The 21129-nt window shown below is 37.0% G+C and overlaps 1 protein-coding gene across 5 annotated transcripts in view; it reads left to right on the top strand.

The window, feature by feature from the left end:
• The window catches only part of Grm8 (glutamate metabotropic receptor 8), a 925705-nt gene that overhangs the window by 533726 nt on the left and 370850 nt on the right, over positions 1-21129 (top strand). For all 5 annotated transcript variants that reach the window (XM_017592855.3, XM_017592857.3, XM_017592856.3 and 2 more), the window contains 1 exon segment: positions 5586-5786. In XM_017592855.3, the coding sequence (XP_017448344.1) occupies positions 5586-5786 (201 nt within the window).

Here is a 21129-nt window from a genome sequence, read left to right as displayed (position 1 = left end):
CATAAACAGTTGGAATAGTGAAAATCCAAGCAAGTATATTTAATAAGATTCTCGGACACATATGAATGCAGAGGGATTCATTACACATGGGCCGTATTTCACTGGATCACATCAAAAGAATGAACAATGGACAGCAAGTCTACTTTGCCTCTCAGTGCCTCTATATCCATTTGTCAAGACCGTGCATATCAGTTAATTTGCAGAGAATGGGGATTTCTCTATAGACTAACAGAGCTTTCAGTGCTTTAAAACAAAATCGCAAAACATTGTTTACAGAAAGTATGGGGATATTTTAAAACTGGATTTATTTTGTTTTGTGTATGTGCATACATTTGTGTGTGTGCATGGCTTTCATGCACAGCAATGGGTCAGATCCAGAGGAAACTCCACCATCCCAAAGTCTGGCAGTTAGGCAAAGCCAACATTCTTTTTTTTTAAGATACTTAAAATTAATTTAATTTATTATTTTATTAAATTAAATACGCTTGTGATTGCAAGCATATTTAAATATATTACACATATATATTTCTTTTTTTATTAATTTTTTTATTAACTTGAGTATTTCTTATTTACATTTCGAGTGTTATTCCCTTTCCTGGTTTCCGGGCCAACATTCCCCTAACCCCTCCCCCTCCCCTTCTTTATGGGTGTTCCCCTCCCCATTCTCCCCCCATTGCCGCCCTCCCCCCAACAATCACATTCACTGGGGGTTCAGTCTTAGCAGGACCAAGGGCTTCCCCTTCCACTGGTGCTCTTACTAGGATATTCATTGCTACCTATGAGGTCAGAGTCCAGGGTCAGTCCATGTATAGTCTTTACAAAGCCAACATTCTATAAGAACTTGTGAAGTCATTTTCGTCTTCCAAAGGAGTTATTTCCCTTACCATTGGCACAAGGGACGAAAGACTATCTTTAGTGCCTATTAGCACCTCCCCCTAGCTTCTCATTCCCTGTTACTTTGGCTATATGCTCTGTTGGCTCTCTTTCTTGCCCCTCTTGGTCCTCTCTCTATTCCCCTTCCTTCTTTCTCCCTACTCTGCTCCTGCTTCTCTCGTAACCAGGCCCAACCTGCTCACCACGGTCACTCTACTACTTTCTCTCTCTGCCTTGAACTCTTCCAATTGCCTTGCCTATTTTTTCCTCATGTCTACAATAAACACCTTCCAGGCAATCATACTTTAAAGCTGGAATGCTGCTAGTATATATATATATATTCTTATGCATACGTGGAGACCAAGGGTGACTTCAGATCTCCTACACTTTCTACCATAGTTTCTTGAGACAGATTCTGTCACTGAGTGTGGAGTCCACTGGTTCATGTAGGCTGGATGCCTAGCAAACTCTAGAATTTTTTTTTCTTCTAACTCTGTTCCACAGCACTGGGATTACCGTTATGTGTCACAGGTGGCTGCTGGGAATCCAACTTCAGTTCCTTGGCTTGCGCAGAAGGCCATTTAACAACCATTGGATCTCCTCAGACCCTGCTTACTCCATGAGACACTGTATTTCATACTGTCCTTGAACTTGTAACCCTGATGCTTTAACCTTCTACATATTGGGATTATAGGTATGCACTACAAATGCTAACCAATGAAAAAGTAAACATATTCATGTAAGTACAACTTTGAAATATATTTCTTTGGTGATGGGAAATTTCAAAATGCCGGCATTTCTCATGGCCAGTAATGCATTAAAGTCGTTTGGCTTAAGCGCTTTCTGCCTGTTGTAAGGTTTGTAGCCACGGTCAGCCTGTAGTAATGGACAAAGAAATCCTCCCATTACTCCTTTCCCTTAAAGTCAACAAAAGAAAAAGAAAACAAGAACATTGAAACATTGCAAAGGGGGAATAAGGAGGAGGGAGGAAAAAGGGGACAGGGGACGATGTTCTGTAGAGAAATGTGCTGAAGGGGTTGGGGATTTAGCTCAGTGGTAGAGCGCTTGCCTAGCAAGCACAAGGCCCTGAGTTCGGTCCCCAGCTCCGAAAAAAAAAAAAAAAAAAGAAAAAGAAAAAGAAAAAAAAAAGAAATGTGCTGAGCCCAGTACGCACAGCTTCGTCTGGAGGAAGACACATTCCTACTGACAACACTCCCTCGGCTCTCTGCGTGTCTGGGCCTTTGACCTTTTTCCTCATGCCCACCACCTCTGTTTCTGTTTCCCCTCCTCCTCTTGTACTTTCTGTTTCCACCTTGTAAAGAGAAAAATATTTACTTCCTCACATTTTCTTAAGAATGGATCATTCATGTTTTTCTGGCTTCTGCTTGAAACCAGTTCTAGGCCTCCCTCTATGACTAAAGACATGAGAGAATGTCTAAAATTTATAGAACGGAGAGTTATATACAATTATCTATCTTTATCTACACATTTTACAAATGAAGATGGAGCCAGTCATAAACCAAAGGCATTTTAAATTCATCTATAGAAAACACGTGTGACATATTTCTGTCAGCTTTATTTCCGAAACAATGAAGTGTAATGTCTTGTCTGTGCAGGTTTTGGCTTATGTTGGGTATTAGATTTTTTTTTCAAGAATGTAAGTTACAGGTGAATACTACCATATTTCCTTAGAGAGACTTCTTGACTATCTGTGACTATTAATATCCACTGGAGATCTGGAACGGTACTCTGCACCAGACTGAGTGGTGAGGGCACAGCCCTCAGTGCTTTATCTGATGAGCAAAGGGGTGTGGGGAGGAGTTGATTAGATACTCTTCTGGCTGCACTCTCATGAAATGATTCTCTATATACTGCAAACCCATAAAAAACTCTGGATCAATTTCTATTTCTAATTCAGTTAGGGAGTAGTGGCTCCCAAGAGACAAGTCCCTAGACCAGCCTGGCAATGTCACAGTTTCCTGGGGTAGCTTTTGAAATAACAGATTCTTCTTCTTTTCTTTTTATTATGATTTTTCTTTTTTTCTTTTATTGGATTTTTTTAAATTTTATTTTTCTCATATATTTTATGTATTTACATTTCAAATGTTATCCCCTTTCCCCCTTCTGCCATATCCCCTCCTCCTGCTTCTAAGAGGATGCCCCCACTCCCACCTATCCACTCCAACCTTAATGCCCTGACATTTCCCTACACTGGAGAAACGAACCTTCACAGGACCAAGGGCTTTACCTCCTATTGATGCTGGACAATGCCATCCTCTGCTATGTATGTGGCTGGAATCATGGGTCTCTCCATGTGTACTCATTGGTTGGTTGTTTAGTTCCTGGGAGCTCTGGCGACTCTGGTTGCTTATATTGTTCTTCCTATGGTGCTGCAAACCCCTTCCTGTCTTCATCGCCTCAGATTTGAGTCCAGCAAAACTAGGGTATCACTGAGAGTCTGGACCTATAAAGCTGAGTGAGCTTGGGAGCAACCACTTCATGCCTATTGAATCTCATATTGGTTTTTCAAGTTCAGTGAATCCAAATCACCATCCATAAGTCAGTCAATTGTAGGCAGATTTCTTTCTTTTCCAGTTTTCTGTCACTGGTTTTCCTGCCCTTTGTTTCCTCAGGGAACACTATGCATTTTCCAATACCTCTCAAGTCTTGATCTTCAATTCAGAGCTTTCCAGAGCAGCTGGTAACCAGATAAGAGGCTAAGAAGAAGGAGCCAATATTTTAGCTGCCTTTCCTTAATATTTATTTATGAATTATAGACTTTGTGGTTAAAACTCTGGGAGGTAAATTTGAGGCAGACCTGAAAAACTTACATCATAGGAAACATGACAAAAAATATGGGCTTAGTAGTACTGCTCTGGCATTCAAGTCGTAAAGAGACACGGAGAAGTGGAGGGGCGATTCTGCATGAATGTGACTTCGATCAAGCTGTAGCCTTGGGGGTATCCTTTGTGCGAGTTAGTTGTGTTTCCATCTTTATGCTCCTAAACCCGGAATATCCTCAGAAGGAGGATTTAGGAAAGTACTTCTTTTAGATCCAACACAAGAATGTGATTTTAGACCGAGTCTGACTTGGGATCATGCATTAGCAAATGCAAAGTGTTAAGTGTGGCAACCAAATGACAAAAATAAAAGCTTTACAATTCTTAATTTCCAAGACATTTTTCCCAAACGATTTTAACTGATTACTAATTTGGTGGAGTGGTTTGGATTATGTAGCCTATGTTTTCGATTCTATTATCTCTAGGTGCAAGTGTCTACAGTATTGTGTATGTGTAGATTCTGAGGTTGGAAGAAAAACATTCTTACTTACTTTTGGAGCATGGGCACTTAAAAAATGAAAAAACGTCCATGTATGAAACGGACATGCAGAAGTTATCATTGTGACATATTTTGGTGTCCAGACCACTAGCCAATAGACTCTAAAGGAACAGAGTGCTAGAGATGACTGAAAACGGAGGGAAAATGGCTAGTAACCAAGTGAAAAAGAAATTGAATAAAGAATGTTAACTGACTTTATTAAAGGACAAAGATTCCAATGGTAACGTTTTAAAATAGCCCATTAAATTTGAAAGACGTGTGTGTGTGTGTGTGTGTGTGTGTGTGTGTGTGTGAGTGTGTGTGTTAGGAAAGTAAGTAAATATTTATTGTATTTAAAGATTGTTTATTACCCATTACTGGGATCCATTGACAAATATGTAGTACATTGCTTTTATTTCTGATGAATAAAGTTTGGAGAGGTTAGGGTGATCAGTGATGTTGAATAACTTGTAAGTCTTTCATGTTTTTTGTTTGTTTGTTTGTTTGTTCCTTTTCTTCATACCCTAAGCTCTGGACATTTGGAATTTTTTCCTCCCAGAAGAAAATGAGAACCCTGAGTTTTCAGTCTGAGACTTATGGAAAATTTTCAAATCTGTTCTATGCGCTCTGTGACTGTCATTTCAAAAGTCTCCGTTTCCTTTCTTTCAAAATTAGACAGTTGGTTTGCCGCTCATGTCTAACTTATTTTTACCTTCAAACTCCATGCTTCTCTTGCACTTTAAATGATAAACATCAACCTACATACTGCCGTGTTATTGCCCTTAACTATGCCTAAGCATGAGTATAGTTGTTCCCACTAGCATTCATTTTGAGAGACCTACGTCTTTTTAATAGAAAGTTAATAGAGAAAATCGAGTTCAAAGAGAAAATAAATTGAATGATTCTTTTCAAGATATCCAGAGTCACTTAAATGAACTTTGTCATTTAATACTTACAAAATTTCTTCTAAATACAGCAAGTTCAAAACAAGAATTAATATAACATTGGAAGAAACTCAGCATTAGCCTACTAATACAGTGTGTCTCTGGAAACAAAAGTAGATGAAAGGAATTACATTTTACACATTTTAAAAAGATCATAGTATGACCAAAATATTATGTAATTACCAAAAAGTAGACTAAGATGTGATTTGAGAAGTAGAGAACAGAAATAATGGTCTTATATTATTTTCTTATTATTTTTTATATTTCATGCTGCTAGTTAATAATTTTTGCTCTTTCCATATCCAAGTATAAAAAGCATGCTTTGTAAGGACAGGACTACCATCTTGAAAAAAGTGCTTGTGTCTTCCTAAGTGTGAAAAATAGAAATCACCAGGTTGATCTGTTCGAAATCCAACATTGTCCATTGATAGTTTTCCTTCTTTTTTGCAGGGCTGGAGCGAATTGCACGGGATTCATCTTATGAACAAGAAGGAAAGGTTCAATTTGTAATTGATGCAGTGTATTCCATGGCTTATGCACTGCATAACATGCACAAAGAGCTCTGTCCTGGATACATAGGTCTTTGCCCAAGAATGGTCACCATCGATGGGAAAGAGCTACTGGGTTACATCAGGGCCGTGAATTTTAATGGTAAGTCACAGCTTTATTTTTATCTCAACATTAAGTGACAGGGAGCTTCACACTCCAATCTATAGAAGATGTTTGGACGAAATAGAAATCCAAAGATGGGAAGAAGTACATTCTGCTCAGAAGTGTGAAATTTTCCACCTGCTTTTCAATTGCAAACATATTTTTGTACTGCCCTTAATCTGTTCCTGAAAGAAACAAAAGTTAAAAATAATTCTCAATCAATCAAAATATTCTACTTAAATATCAGTATTTCAGAAATCATTTAGAAGGCTCACTCAGAACCCCTGTCAATAGAGAAGATTCATATAAAAGTATTTTGCTCATGGCACTATTAGTGTAGAGGTTATATTAATCTGTTTTTAAACTGATATTAAGCTTTTAAAACACTAAGCTAATGAGGAAAATGGATGAAGTTATTTTATTAACCCAAGACTTGTATTTTTATATCTATTTTTTCTTGTACTTTCTTTAAGGATTTGATCATGTTATGGTACATTATAGATGGTATTTTCTTACTGTAGAATCAGAAATATTGCTTTTGTGACTGTCCTAGGAACCCAACACAAATATGTTGAACTCATCGTCTTTGATTGTGAATAGCTGAACTGCTTGTTTGAAATGGTGGAGTTACTGAATGAGCTGTCCTTTTATAAGAGAGGTAATGGCTGGTGCCCATGACTTAGACCATCATTTTCAAATAAAATGATAGAATGCTCTGAGCTGTCCAATTCTTTCAGCTTGGATGTAATCCACACAATGGACATGCCTTTGGGCCATGCACAGTCCCATGCTGTCTATCAACACAACACACTCGGGTGACCTCAGCTGCCAGCCTTTCTCAAAACAGTACAAGGTCATCTCCCATTTAGAATTTAAGTGGAAACATTGTCTCTCGCTTTGTACAGGCGATGTAAGGAATAATTTGGTCTGTATTCAGTACAGGACACGGTCTTCTCCAGCATACATTTCTAGACTCATTCCATAGCATTAATTCTTTTGTTAATATAAACACTAAAGGGAGTTTGGAAATAATTTTCATGCAGCTATAACATTGAACATTGTTACAATGTAAGTTATATACTCTAATGTGCAGTTAGGGAACACTGCATTTCTCCAACAGTGTTAGGAAGTGGGAAGATGAATGCAAATGAGCAGATTTTTTTTCTCAATAACTGAAGCTCACCTTTGAAAAGGAAATGCTTTGAAGGAACACTCAATGAATGCAATTTAAAGGTGAATTACTAATTTTACTTTTTATCTTAACCATGCATCAAGAGCTAACCCTTCCCAGTAGCTTCAATTATACTAACCTCCAATGTAATGGCACAATTATGGACTATTAGAGAGTGTCTTAATGTCTAATGGCTGTTAAGACAATTTGCCTCTGGACTCCAATGATCCCTTAGTTCTTCAGTCCCCTTTATATACCTTGACTCATTTCTATATATTATGTGTGTTCAGTCTTTTAATAGATGCTAACAATACCTTATAAGTAGAATAGATAAAACAGTCAGAGGACTTTGAGCTTATGAGAAAAGATATTAACCCAGTAAGCACAAGAATTTATACCAATATAAAATGCAATGTGTACTGAAAGAAAAGAAAGTCGTATTATAAATAAAGTTTATATAAGAGAGATTTTGTTTAGCGAAGAGAGAAGCTTGAAACAAGGAGGAAACAGGGACATCTTTGTATAGACCAGGTATGGTCTTGTAGGCAGTCCTAAAGCTTGTTCATTTGGATCGAAGGGAAACATTCTGACTCAGTATTGAACTGTGTCAGATACAGCAGTCTACGAGTTACCAAGTTGGGTTTCAGAAAATACAAGAATAATGGTCTACAGACTTGAAAGAAATTTCTCCATGGTCCACAAAGGTGTATTTTGTGAGGGTTCAGATTTGTATGTTAATGATACAAATTTTAAGTTTCTGGCCATTTTTAGAATCTCAGTATTGAGCTACATATTAATCTTAATTTATTAATACCTTGGTTACTCACGAGTTTTATCAAGGCATATAAGACTATACTGATATAAAATGCAATGTGTGCTGAAAGAAAAGAAAGTCATATTATAAATAAAGTTTGTATAGGAGTCTAGAGAAGAGAAAGGCTTGAAACAAGGATGAGTTGGGGACATCAGAAGTATACCACCAGATTATTAATAAAGAAGAAAACACTGATTTAGAAACATAATAAAGGGCTTATTATGCATTTTCAACAGAATCATAACCTAAAGGAGATCTGCAATAAAACCTGTATGATGGAAAATAATTCTAAATACTCTCAGAAGCGAATACTGTGTCAAATTAGATTTCAAAGGAGGCTTTGCATGGGCCTCTGGCAGCCAAATGAGCAACTCTATTTAAAAGAATTTGCAACTATAGTGGAGCCTTTTCTTTGATCATTTTGCATCCATATAATCGAGGCATTCAGTTGCTTGTTTCATGAGAGGGGTTTTCAGGAAGGATGGGGATAATCCTCCTTTTGCCTTCTACTGATATGAGGTGAAGAAACTTTGCTTATACTCTCTTTACAATTCTGTTCTCCAAACATTCTATTCACAAATAAAAAGTTTGGTCATTTAGTATAAAAATTTCTGGGTTAAAGGGGTTGGGATAATCAAAGCCTCCTTTAGTTCCACTAGCCATCCTTAGAAGTTCCTTAAAGGGTCAGTGGCTATATGGTGCTCATTTTATCCCCACAGACGTAGACTCAGTACTTTTTCCGGCTCTCACAAGTTGATGCTTTACACAGACGTTTGGGATTTGTAATTCTTTTCTGGAGTCCAGCAATCGGTAGTTTTGTGTGACTAATGGAATCTCCGTGGATGGGTCGTGTTGGCCATGGCCAGTGTTCTCACTTAGGTGGACAGTCAAGGCCTGGTTATGAGATCAGTGCAATTGGTTATACCAAGTATTCTTTGGGGGCAGTTTTTGCTTCCCTGAGAGCCCAGTTGTGCTCATTTAAAAACAGAGTTGCCTATATGGCATGGCAGCAAATATGTTTCAGGAACTTTCTAGCAAGGCTCTCAAAGATGTTTTCTAAAAGAGAGCTTTACCGAGGAACTGCTAATTTTGTACAGTTTTACCCCCAGACCCAGTGAAATGTAAAATATTCTTTCAAGTAATTAAAGAGAGACCTCTTCAAATTGACCCATTGAATCAAATTATTGAGTACTGATCATTTGCACATCGAGTAGTGGCTGCATCAAAGAAAAATTACTTCTTTGTAATAACTGTACCAAGATATTTCTTATTTACATCAGTATGGGAAAATACTGGTCTGTTTTGTTTATTGGTCTTTTTAAGTTTGAATTAGTGAAATCACGCAGTTGGTTTGGAGGAAGACTCTTCCTTGCTTTATAAGACAAAGTGATAAGGTAGCTCAAGAAACTGGATGCTGGAATCATGCATGGGTTTGAACCAGGTCCTCTGGATATACCTTATAACTGGTTGTATAGCTTGGTATTCTCGTGGGTCTCCCAACAATGGGAGTGGGCATGTCTCTGACTCTATAGGACCCCTTTTCTCCTCCAGATTTTCCATGTCCAGCCATAACATGAGGATTTGTATCCAGCCCTATTGCATTTGTTAGTCATTGGAATGCCTGGGGAGCCTGTTAGCCTGTTTGTTTTGTTTTGTATCTTTGGTCATTTTAAGGAAAACAGGAGTTGACCTGGGAGAGGGGGAAACTGGGGGGAATGGAGGGAATGGAAACTATGATCAGGATATAATGTATGAGAAAAGAATAAAAGATTAAAAAAAAGTTCTAGCTGAGACTATAATCAAGTACTGCTACTTAAGCAGCAGTTCAGAGATACACACTTAGTTTAAAAGTTCATGTATTTTACAGTGGGTTTTAAGAGTGAGAATGTAAAGAACATGCTAGAATTTAGGATGACAAACTGAGTTTCAGACGTGAATTATTCTATTACAAACATCTATTTAAAGACAAAGCATCTAATCAAAGTACTAAACTAAAAATTCCCACTTGACAACAAAAGCATAAGCTACAATAGTAGTTTCATTGATTTTAGTCAGATTGATTTCCCCCATTGCTGGAACATTCATTCCTGGATCTGTATTGTAAGCACGTTCTGAATCCTGGCATCCTCGGAGCTGTTCGTGTTTCCACACATGTTTTGCCACTTTTCCTCTCTACCTGGCAAAGACTTGCCTTTTAGGTTACTTTTATTTCAGCTATTTGAACAAAACGTTCTTTTTATAAATTTTTAAAACTCTAAGATCTATCAAAAGAAAAACATAAAGGCAGAAGAGTTCAGATTTCATATATATTTTTTGAAATTTAAGCAACCATGTCTATTTCTTACTCCAAAATGATAAAATATTAATACTCTACATCTTGTATAGAATCAAAGATTTTTCCAGAACAAAAGAACTATACTTAGCATAAAAAGCATTGGATAGAATTTCAGAGATTCCTCTTCGTTCCTCTTACTTTTACTGGAGCCCAGGTTATGCTGGGAAAGTCCAGCATAATAGCATGTATTAATTATGATTATTTGGTTGTTAGGTAACAAAAATAATGCTAAGCTAAGGTAATACAAAGAACTTAGAACAGAAAACTCAAAGGAGATTGTGAAGTATTTAAGGTAGTTCTAAAAGCATAAAAACCAGGTCTCTGTCTCTGTTAGCTGCTCTTAGTTTTCCTACAGTTGATCTGCAGAAGGACACAAGTATACTCTACCAGCTGGGGTCCAGTTTCTTTTGTTCCAGGGTACACCTGCTGAGATATAGTACACACACGCGCGCGCGTGCACGCACACACACACACACGTATGTATATATGTATGTGTGTATGTATGTATGTATGTATGTATGTGTGCATGTATATAATATATATTGCTTATTTGGCTCTAAAGTCTCAATTCCAACTTTGAGACACTTGAATCTCAGATCAGACAGCTGATGCTTTTCCAAAGGAAGTGGAACATGCTTCATTGTCATGGATGATTCTTGGGTCTGGAGAGCAGAGAGAAGCAGCATTTTGGTCTATGAATCTTGTTGCTTCATTGGGTGACAAGCATTTGTTAGCTGGAGGGAGACACAGGAGTAAATCAACACCTATGTGAGCCAACACAGGCATCAATATTGCTGAATTCTCTGACACCAAGTTTAGGGTGCCCTTCAACAGAAAAAGCAAGTAGCAACTACATCATTACTTCTCGGCTTTCTGGACTGAAACAGAAATATTTGCAAGAGACAGGAATCAAGGTGAAACGTACCAATGTTTTCTTCAGAAAACCTATTGATTTTAAGATTTTAATTGAGTAATTCTAAAATATAATTGGGAGACTCTGAACGCTATAGTCCCATTATGAAAAAACTTGATTTGCATAAGATAGCTTAATATACCTAAAGTAGGCATAACTCAATATTATGAAATGCCATATAATTTTTAATAATGCTATATAATTTTTAATAGGTCAAATATGATTAATATTTATGATATTGCACAAAACCATCTCGTTAAAATATAAACTGCATGGTTGTAATAAGTATAAAATAAACCATCTTGAAAGAGAATAGATTGGAAATATGATAAAATACATTTCTCTCAGCATCTGAGCAGTATGTTTATAGTTATTTTTATTAAGTAGATGCTTTAGAGTTTTTTAACACTCTCATTAGTGGCTTATAAGTTTAAAATATTATAATAAAATATAAAATAGCAAAGATTATTTAATAATATTAATAATAAAAATTAATATTTGGTGTTATTAGACTTAAATAATTTGATCAGAAGACAATACTGATTAAATATTAAAATATTTATTTTAGAAAAATAATAAGGTAAGACATTAACATGAAACATTAGGATGGTTCAAACACAAACATTAATTTATATAAAGTCAATCTCTGTGGTTTACTGCAGATATATTAGAATGTCTGGCAACATACTAGACACAGAATATGAGAGAACATTTTTTAATCTTGGATTTTATTATCTCAGCTAATTTTAAATTAGATTTTTTTTTAAAATTTTTGACGTCATAATATAATAGCATCATTTCTTCTTACCCTTTTCTCCCTCCAAACCCTTCTTCAAACTTCTTCCCTTCTTATTCCTTTTCAAATTCTTGTTCTCTTTTTTTATTATTTGTTGCTACATTCATATGCAATGTATACATATATATTCTTAAATACTATGTGAAGGCAACTTTCATAGATATGCAAAGCATTTGAAAATATGGAAAGGCACTTCTTGTCAACGAACACAGATTAATATTAGAAAAAATTATATTATTATTTATTTATTTCCTCTTTTATTTACACTCCAGATTTTATTCCCCTCTCGGTTCACCCTCCGACTGTTCCACATCTCATACCTCCTTCCTGCCCCCTTGTCTCCACGAGGATATCCCCACATCACCTACACGACCAGACATCTAAACTCCCTGAGGCCTCCAGTCTCTTGAGGGTTGGGTGCATCTTCTCTGACTGAACCCAGACCTGGGAGTCCTCTGCTGTATGTGTTGGAGGCCTCATCTCAGCTGGTGTATGCTGCCTGGTTGGTGATCCAGTGTCTTAGAGATCTCAGGGGTCCAGGTTAAGTACAACTGTTAGTCCTCCTACAGGGTTGCCCTTCTCGTCAGCTTCTTTCAGCTTTCCCCTAATTCAACCAGAGGTCAGCAGCTTCTTTTCATTGTGATTGGGTGCAAATATCTGCACCTGACTCTTTCAGCTGCTTGTTGGGTCTTTCAGAGGGCAGTCATGGTAGGTCCCTTTTTGTGAGGCTCTATAACCTCAGTAATAGTGTCAGGCCTTGGGACCTCCCCTTGAGCTGGATCCCACACACGCTCTGGTGTTAAAATATGACACACCAGACAAAGAGGAACTGAATGAAGGGTTTTGAATGAGATTTAAGATTCTAGAAAAAGTGTTGTGGAAAAACAATATATTAGGGATTTGAAAGCCACTTGAATGAGGATGAGGGCAAGGATGCTGATTTAAAAGACATCATTCTTTTAAAGGAAGAGCATCTGAAACTAGGGAATCGATGTACATAGGAAATCCATGGAAGCAGAGGAAGAAACGTATGTCCATCTAGAGCAGTGGTTCTCAACCTGTGATTCGCATACCCTTTGGCAAACTTCTATCTCAAAGCTATATAGATTACAGTTTATAACAATAGCGAAATTACAGTTATGAAGTAGCAACAACAATAATGGTTGGTGGTCACCATAAAATGAGGAACATTATTAAAGGGTCACAGAATTAAGAAGGTTGAAAGCCACGGCCTTAGAACCTGCCCTGTCACAGGCTTCCCTAAGAGAGCTTTCTTTACATTTTTTTTGACAGATTCATTATTGGAGTGATTTATACTATAGATTAAATTGATACTGCCTGCTATTTCACTAACTTCTATAAGTAGAAAATGAAACATCAAAGTCAATATATTGATAGATTGATGTAAAATGTAATTTTAAAAATGATGATATATGTTCTCTTTATGATTAAAGTTGGCTTATCAAACAAAGACAAAGCAAACCCTAGTTTAGCATTTTGACATGCTATTGATCCTGAAAATAGTATCCTTTTGGATAACTACCCAATTTGAAATAAAATAAAGAACTCATTAGTAATGTTATTAAGGTATGTTACATAGTATAGTATGTAGTAGAGTGTGTTTGTCTATCTGTGTTTTGTTTAATATCTATTTGGTTTGTTTATGTGTGTGTGCACGTGTGTATGTGTTTTTAGAGTTTAGCATGTATGTATGTGTGCACAAACTGTTCTTGTCCATATGTCATGTTTAGTGTGTGTGTGGTGTGTGTGTGTGGTGTGTGTGCTTGTATGTCTTTGGGAAGTTTGGCATATATGTGGTGTGTGTGTGTGTGTGTTCATGTGTGCATGTATGTATGAGTGTGTGGTGCTTAGTGTGTATATGATATGTGTGTGAAGTTGTACATGTGTTCATGTGTGTGTGTGTTTACATGTATATGTGTTGAGCCATCCCATCAGCCCTGTGTAAATGTGTGTCTTTTCATGCTGTGCATATATCGAGGCTTCTGGTTGATGTCATAGGTCTTCCTCCATTTCTCTTTACCTTCATTTTTCAAACAAGATCTTTCCTTAAGACTCTATCGTACCTATTCAGCTAGATTGTCGGCCAGAAAGCCCAAGAACTACTCTTTTTCCTGTGCTGGGTTCTAAGACACAGACTCATCCATGTGTTCAGGGCTCACATGGATATTAAGATCTGAACTAAAGACCCTATATTTGCAAAGTAAATGCTTGCTTAGCACTGATTATCTTTCAGCACCAAGTAATGGTGAAATGAACACTTTGTAGGAAATTCCTAGACATATGTACACATTTTAAGAAAAGTGAATCTAAAACAATAATGCTGAATATGTAAAGATACATGGGCAGGGTTCGTTGAAATTAAGTATTTTTTCTTTCTAATTAAGAACATTTAAATTGACTATAGAATACTAATCTTAAAAATTAAATCATGGAACAATTTGGTCGTAAAATTGTACCTGCCTCTGTCTTCTGAGTAATGTTAAACTATAGACTTAAAAAGTCTAATTTCTTTTGAAACCATGAAAAATAGTTATCATTGTGTTATACCTTTTCTGAAAATAGGATTAACATTGAGGTACATGGATGGAGTTACTGTTTTTAGGTCTTTCTCAATTTATGGAGTTTATAAGGTTCTTTTACTTGTTTTAATCTTTAGTGTTCAAAACACTTATATTTTATTTATTTATTTATTTATTTATTTATTTATTTATTTATTTATTGTGTATGTTCCCACATTTTGTGACACCCATGTGTGGGTCAGAGGAACTAGGGACTGTACTCATGACATCAAACTTGGTGGCAGGAGCCATTACACGTGGGGCCAGCTTGCACACCCTTACTCATCCCTTCTCTTGGAATTCCTGTCTCTTTCGGTCATAGACTGTAAGCATGGGGATGGGTGATAAACAAGTTCCTCATTGGCTCATTCTCTGGGGGTTGGAGGGTGACCTGACTCTAACTTTGGTATAGTAGTAAGCCTCTAATGAAGTATGACACAATAGCTGAGGAAAGTCTGAGGTGATGGTGAACATCTCACATTTAACTGCTTTCCATTTTCACAGTGATCAGAAACTCAAACTTTAGACCCAGAACTGGAATCCAGTCATACCATTACTTTCTTTGTGAAACTGGTCAAATAATGAAATTTCCTTAAATGGGTTCTTTGTCTTTAAGATATAGATGGTGACAGCCTGAGTATATATGTCCCTAGTGCTCCTATGAACTATAAGCATATGGTTACAATTAGAAAGCATTTATTAAAGGGATGGATGGTATGTCCTATTAGTGAAGGCTATCTAATCAATAGGGATATCATGAAGTGAGTCTGCAACCCAGCAATAATGATGAGATTGGTGGCTGGAGACTGAGAACTTAAGGATTTTTCAAGGTAGCAACTTTGATGGAACTAGAAAATATCATCCTCAGTGAGGTAACATAACTCAATCACTAAAGAACACACATGGTATGCACTCACTGATAAGTGGATATTAGCCCAAAAGCTCAGAATACCCAAGACAAAATTTAAAGACCACGTGAAGCTCAATGAAGGAAGACCAAAGCGTGGACGCTTCAGTCCTTCTTAGAAGGGGGAACAAAATACTTATAGGAGGAAATAGAGGGACAAAATATGGAGCAGAGATGGAAGGAAAGGCCGTCCAGAGACTGCCCCACCTGGGGATCCATCCAATATACAGTCACCAAACCCAGACAATATTGCAGATGCCAAGAAGTACATGTTGACAGGAGCCTGATATAGCTGTTACCTGAGAGACTCTGCCAGAGCCTGACAAGTACAGAGGCAGAGGTTTGCAGCCAACCATTGGACTGAGAACAGGGTCCCCAATGGAGGAATTAAAGAAAGGACTGAAGGAGCTGAAGGGGTTTGCAACCCCATAGGAAGAACAACAATGTCAACCAACCAGATACCCCTCCCCCAGAGCTCCCAGGGACTAAACCACCAACCACAGAGTACACATGGAGCAGCCCATGTCTCCAGCTGTGTATGTAGCAGTGGATGGCATTGTTGGGCATCAATGGGAGGAGAGGCACTTGGTACTGTGAAGACTTGATGCTCCAGTGTAGTAGAGTGCAAGGAAGTGGGTAGGTGGGTGGGGGAGCATCCTTATAGAGGCAGGCAGAAGGGGGATGGAATAGGTGGTTTCTGGAGGGGAAACCAGGAAGGGGGATAACATTTGAAATGTAAGTAAAATATCCAAGAAAAAAATTAAGATTAAAAACAGAGACAAGGCTACTTGTATAGAGCAGGCCAAACAGTGCATTCTATCATTGTTTACACTCTTTCTTTCAAAATTACATGCATTCCCCCTTTTTAATAATGGAAGGTATTTAACAGAATAGGTCCCGTGTTATAAGGGGTAATTATTTCCTGAAATTTTCTTTCAGCAAGAATCTTCTTGAAAATGAAAATGGAGCCTTGATTATTTTTCTCTTTAAGGTTATTAACTCTTATAATTGCATTAAGTTTTAATCACCAAGTTAGTTGAAAGTGAAGGATGTGAATGAGAAAGGTCTTTTAAATTCTGTTGGATAATCATGAAGCTTGGGGATTTAGTTTTCTCAGTCCTTTGGATGTGTTTAAAAACCATGACTATAAAATAATTTCTTTGAACCACATAAACACTTTTTGAAACAGTTAATAACTTCCTTTATCTCTTTCTTTCTTTCTTTCTTTCTTTCTTTCTTTCTTTCTTTCTTTCTTTCTTTCTTTCCTTCTTCTTTTTCTGCTTTAGACTTGCTTCCTACATTAGCTTGCATAGTCCCCCAATAATATTCATGTGTCATTATATCTGATTTATAAGTTTTAATTATTTTAAAATGCTTATTTATGCAGACACATAACACTCACCTAACACTTGGCAAATATCCAGTATCTATGTAATGTGTCATTTGTAATTTTTTTGGTTTCTGCCTCACACTTTCCTCTTCGTTGCTTGTCATATCTTTAACTTCTTTTCGTCTCCTCTTCTGTGCTGTTGATGGGCAGACATAAGCTTGCGTCCTAATGCTCCCATATAGCCTTTCGAATTTTGAGTAAGTCAGTTAAATCTTATAAATCTCCGTAGTTTCATCTTCCAATTGGAATAATAAGCATTCACACTTTATAAACATTTGATGAAATACTTCTTGCTTAAGGGTTTAGTGCAACACCTGCACACTGTGAATAGCCAACATATGCTGTTATTTTCCTTTCTGCCTCTTGAAAATAACAAGCCCTCTCAATATGTGTACTGAGTATAAAACAGACACCGAAATGCCCCAATTACACAGATATTCTTAAAAATTTCTTCTGTATACCTTAGATATCAAACATCTGATATCTCCTATAATTAGAGACAGTGTGTTGTCTGAATGTAATTTATTATTTCCTCAAGGTTTCATTAATCCACTATCAAGATTGCTTAGGATTTTTTTCCCTCAATTTACTTGCAGCCACTGTCTGAACCTTTCATGTATTGTTCGAAGCTTAGGGTGAAATAAAGGATAAGAGGGCAGAACATCCATTTTGCCTGGTTGGAAATGACAGGACAGGTTGGGGATAGAAATTGTTGCTACAAGCAACACCAAGTGGTATACCCTAGAATATAGTACGCCTCACATATCAGACTTGTAGTAGAATCACTTTTATCTATCTATTTATTTATTTATAATTTATTAGATATATTTCTTTACTTACATTTCAAATATTATTCCCCTTCCCGGTTTTCTTTCCATAATTCCCCATCCCCTTCTTTCCCCCTCCCCCATACGGGTGGGTATTCCCCCCATACATCCTGCTTACTGTCCCCTCCATATTCCCCTGCAGGACCAAGGGCTTCCCCTTCCATTGGTGCCCCAACAAGGCTATTCTCTGCTACATAAGCAGTTGGAGCCCTGGGTCAGTCCATGTTTAATCTTCTGGTAGTGGTTTAGTCCCTTGAAGCTCTGGTTGGTTGGCATTGTTGTTCTTATGGGGTTGCAAGCTCCTTCAACTCTTTCAATACTTCCTCTAATTCCCCCACAAGAGGGTCCTGTTCTCAGTTCAGTGGTTTGCTGCTAGCATTGACCTCTGTATTGGACATCCTCTGGATGTGTCTCTCAGGAGAGATTTATATCTGGTCCCTTTCAGCATGCATTTTTTTTTCTTCATCAATCTTATCTAGTTTTGGAGATTGCAAACTGGTACAACCACTCTGGAAATCAGTCTGGAGGTTTCTCAGACAATTGGACATTTCATTACCTGAGGACCCAGCTATACCTCTCCTGGGCATATACCCAAAAGGTGCTCCAACACAACAAAGACACGTGCTCCACTATGTTCATAGCAGCCTTATTTATAATAACCAGAAGGTGGAAAGAACCCAGATGCCCTTCGACAGAGGAATGTATTAAAAAATGTGGTATATCTACACAATGGAGTAATATTCAGCTTTCAAAAACAAGAACTTCATGAAATTCATAGGCAAATGGAATGGACTAGAAAATATCATCCTAAGTGAGGTAACCCAATCACAGAAAAACACACTTGGTATGCACTCATTGATAAGTAGATATTAGCCAAAAAGTTCGAATTACCCAACTTGCAATCCACAGATCACAGGAAGCTCAAGAAGAAGGATGACCAAAATGTGGATGCTCCCACTCCTCCTTAAAAGGGGGAAAATATCCATATGGAATTTGAGGGGATATGGAAGCAAACTTTAGAGCAGCGACTCAAAGAACGGCCATCACTCTTATTTATAAGCTAAAGGAAAAGCATAACTCTGTGCAAAGAAATTAACCAAATCTTGTTGGTCACATACAACTTAAGAGGAAACCACACAAATCCATAGCTATGCTCACAGGTCAGAGAACAGTGAGCCCCATACAATAGAAGTAGTTGAAAACCAAAATTTGTACTCATTTTTTCTTTTTCCTTTTGTGTATGGAGTGTGTTTATCTTCCTTTTTGCATGTGGGCCTGTGTACATGTTCATCCAGACAACAGTGAACACTGGCTATCTTTCTCTACTTTTTCCCATAGTGTTTTTTTTGTTTGTTTTGTTTTGTTTTTTGATTTACCATTGTTTAGTGACACCTGACCTTGCATCCCTGGTACTAAAACTCCTGTCATACGCAAACATGCCTGACCTTTTACATAGCATCTGAATCCACATCCTCATACTTGCACAGTAAGCACTTTTGTAGACTGACCTGTCTCTGTAGCCCTCTATTCATTTTTAAGAGAAATTAAAATCCAATTTTTGGCAAATTAACATCCTAAGATACAAGTCTCAAAAAAAGTAATAATTTCTGAATTACTCTTAGTGCTGCTTAAGAAATCTCCAATATGTTCCAGATCTTGTACTTTTCTTTGCCGACCTAAGTCTCATAGGTTTTATATGATTTATATGAGCACATGAGCAGTGCTAAGAAACTCTAATCTGTGTAAGAATAATTCTAAATCCACATTCATTTCAATTTCCTGAAGCATTCTTAACTTTTCCTTTGTTCCTTACTATTCTTTTGTAAACGTTATACATGTGTTAATTTAATTTATTATTATTAATTTTTTTTGAGACAGGGCCTCATTACATAGCAACAGTTTACCCAGGACTCACTATATAGATCAGACTGACCTTGAACTCACAGAGACTCACCTGTCTTTGCTTCTAGAGTGCTAAGATTAAAGATGTGTCACATGCCCCAATAACTTGTATTAAATTTAATATTCCCTCTCTTTTCTGTGTTTTTGCTTTATTTAAAACTAGAGAAAATGAAAAACCATATTTGATATCATTTTAATTATAAAGGAAATCTAAAATGCATATAGGGAAGCTGTAAGAGTAACTGAAAGCATCCGAGAACAGCTTAGGTCACCCACAAAAGGAATATAGAACACTGGCCCAAACCTTAAATCCACTCTGCCTCCCAACCCCCATCTTCTGGGCCTGCATCACTCATCACTCTCTTCATAGAGCTGACTTGGTTGTCTGCTCTTGTATTATGTAAGTGGAATTGCTTTAACATCTGGCTTCATTTCACTTCAGTCTTCAAGACAGCAAGCAAAGGCCATCTCCACTAGGGACGTTAGATTCAATTACTTAAATTTACTTTGTTAGATATTCAGTACTTAATTTTAAAGCCCAATGAGCTATTTTATAGAATAATAACATTTAATACCTATTAATGAGGTTTAACTATATGAAGAATTAAGTTTTTATTACAATACCCATAATTTCTTTGAAAGTGTTAAAGAGAATATTAGTTTAGAAAAGCATCATCTTGGACGTTTTATTGTCATTTAAAAAGGAATAATAGACTTAACTTTTTCAGAAAAGTTTGTTTCACAGAAAAACGAAGTGGACAGAGTAGGAGTGCCTATAGTTGATACCAGAATTTGTTATTGTCATTTAAAAGTATAAAATGCCCCAGTGTAGGGGCATGCTGGGGTGGTGAGGAAGTAGTGGTGGGAGGGTGGGAGAACTCCCTCATAGGAGCATGGGGAGGGGAGATGGAATAGGGGTTTGGCAGAGAGGAAACTGGGAATGGGGATAACATTTGAAATGTAAATAAAATATCCAATAAAATAGTATAACAGCGTAACGGCATATAGACAGTCTTGTATTACCATGAGAAGTAGTTTTGTTACCTAAACGTACACCACCTTCTATGTGTTCACATAGACTACCTCTCCTCAAGACATGAAAATTCCATCTCTCTTTTTAGTATCACCATCCATATAGCTGGACTCATGAGTTCCACTCAGGAAGAAATCATTTTTATTTATGTCTTAGAAGTAAAATTTTTGGAAGCATGTAGTAATATTTCCTGGTATAGATACATGTATCATCTTTTATCAATTTTTGCACTGAAAGATATTTTTTGTTGCTTCCAAGCTTTGGCAATTGTGAATAAAATCCATGGGTAAGTTTGTATGTAGAGTCGAGTTTTCAATGTTTTGGATAAATATCAAGGGACTTTCTCAAGAAAGTTTATCAAATTCAGTTGTTTAAATTCTGTTAGAAGTGAAATGGACCATCTTTTAAAGCCAGAACTTAACATGCATCTGGGTTTATCTATCATCATTGTGTGTTCTGGGAATTGTAAGAAGTGAAGGGATACAGTGCCTGAAATTTAAATAAATAAAACTAAGTTTGAGTTTGAAGACTATCCAATAAAGGAATTGCTACACTTCCACATAATTCCTAAATATTGAAGACCTGATTTATACATGTTGACATTTGGCGTGAATCCTGAAATATATTTCCTGTTTCTTCCAGGGAACAACACTCTTGTGACTTTTCAGTTTTCATC

Source organism: Rattus norvegicus, chromosome 4 (assembly GCF_036323735.1).
Source record: "Rattus norvegicus strain BN/NHsdMcwi chromosome 4, GRCr8, whole genome shotgun sequence".
NCBI classification, from domain to species: domain Eukaryota; kingdom Metazoa; phylum Chordata; class Mammalia; order Rodentia; family Muridae; genus Rattus; species Rattus norvegicus.
The sequence above is the reverse complement of the archived record's forward strand: the minus strand, read 5'-3'. Positions and strand labels throughout refer to the sequence as shown.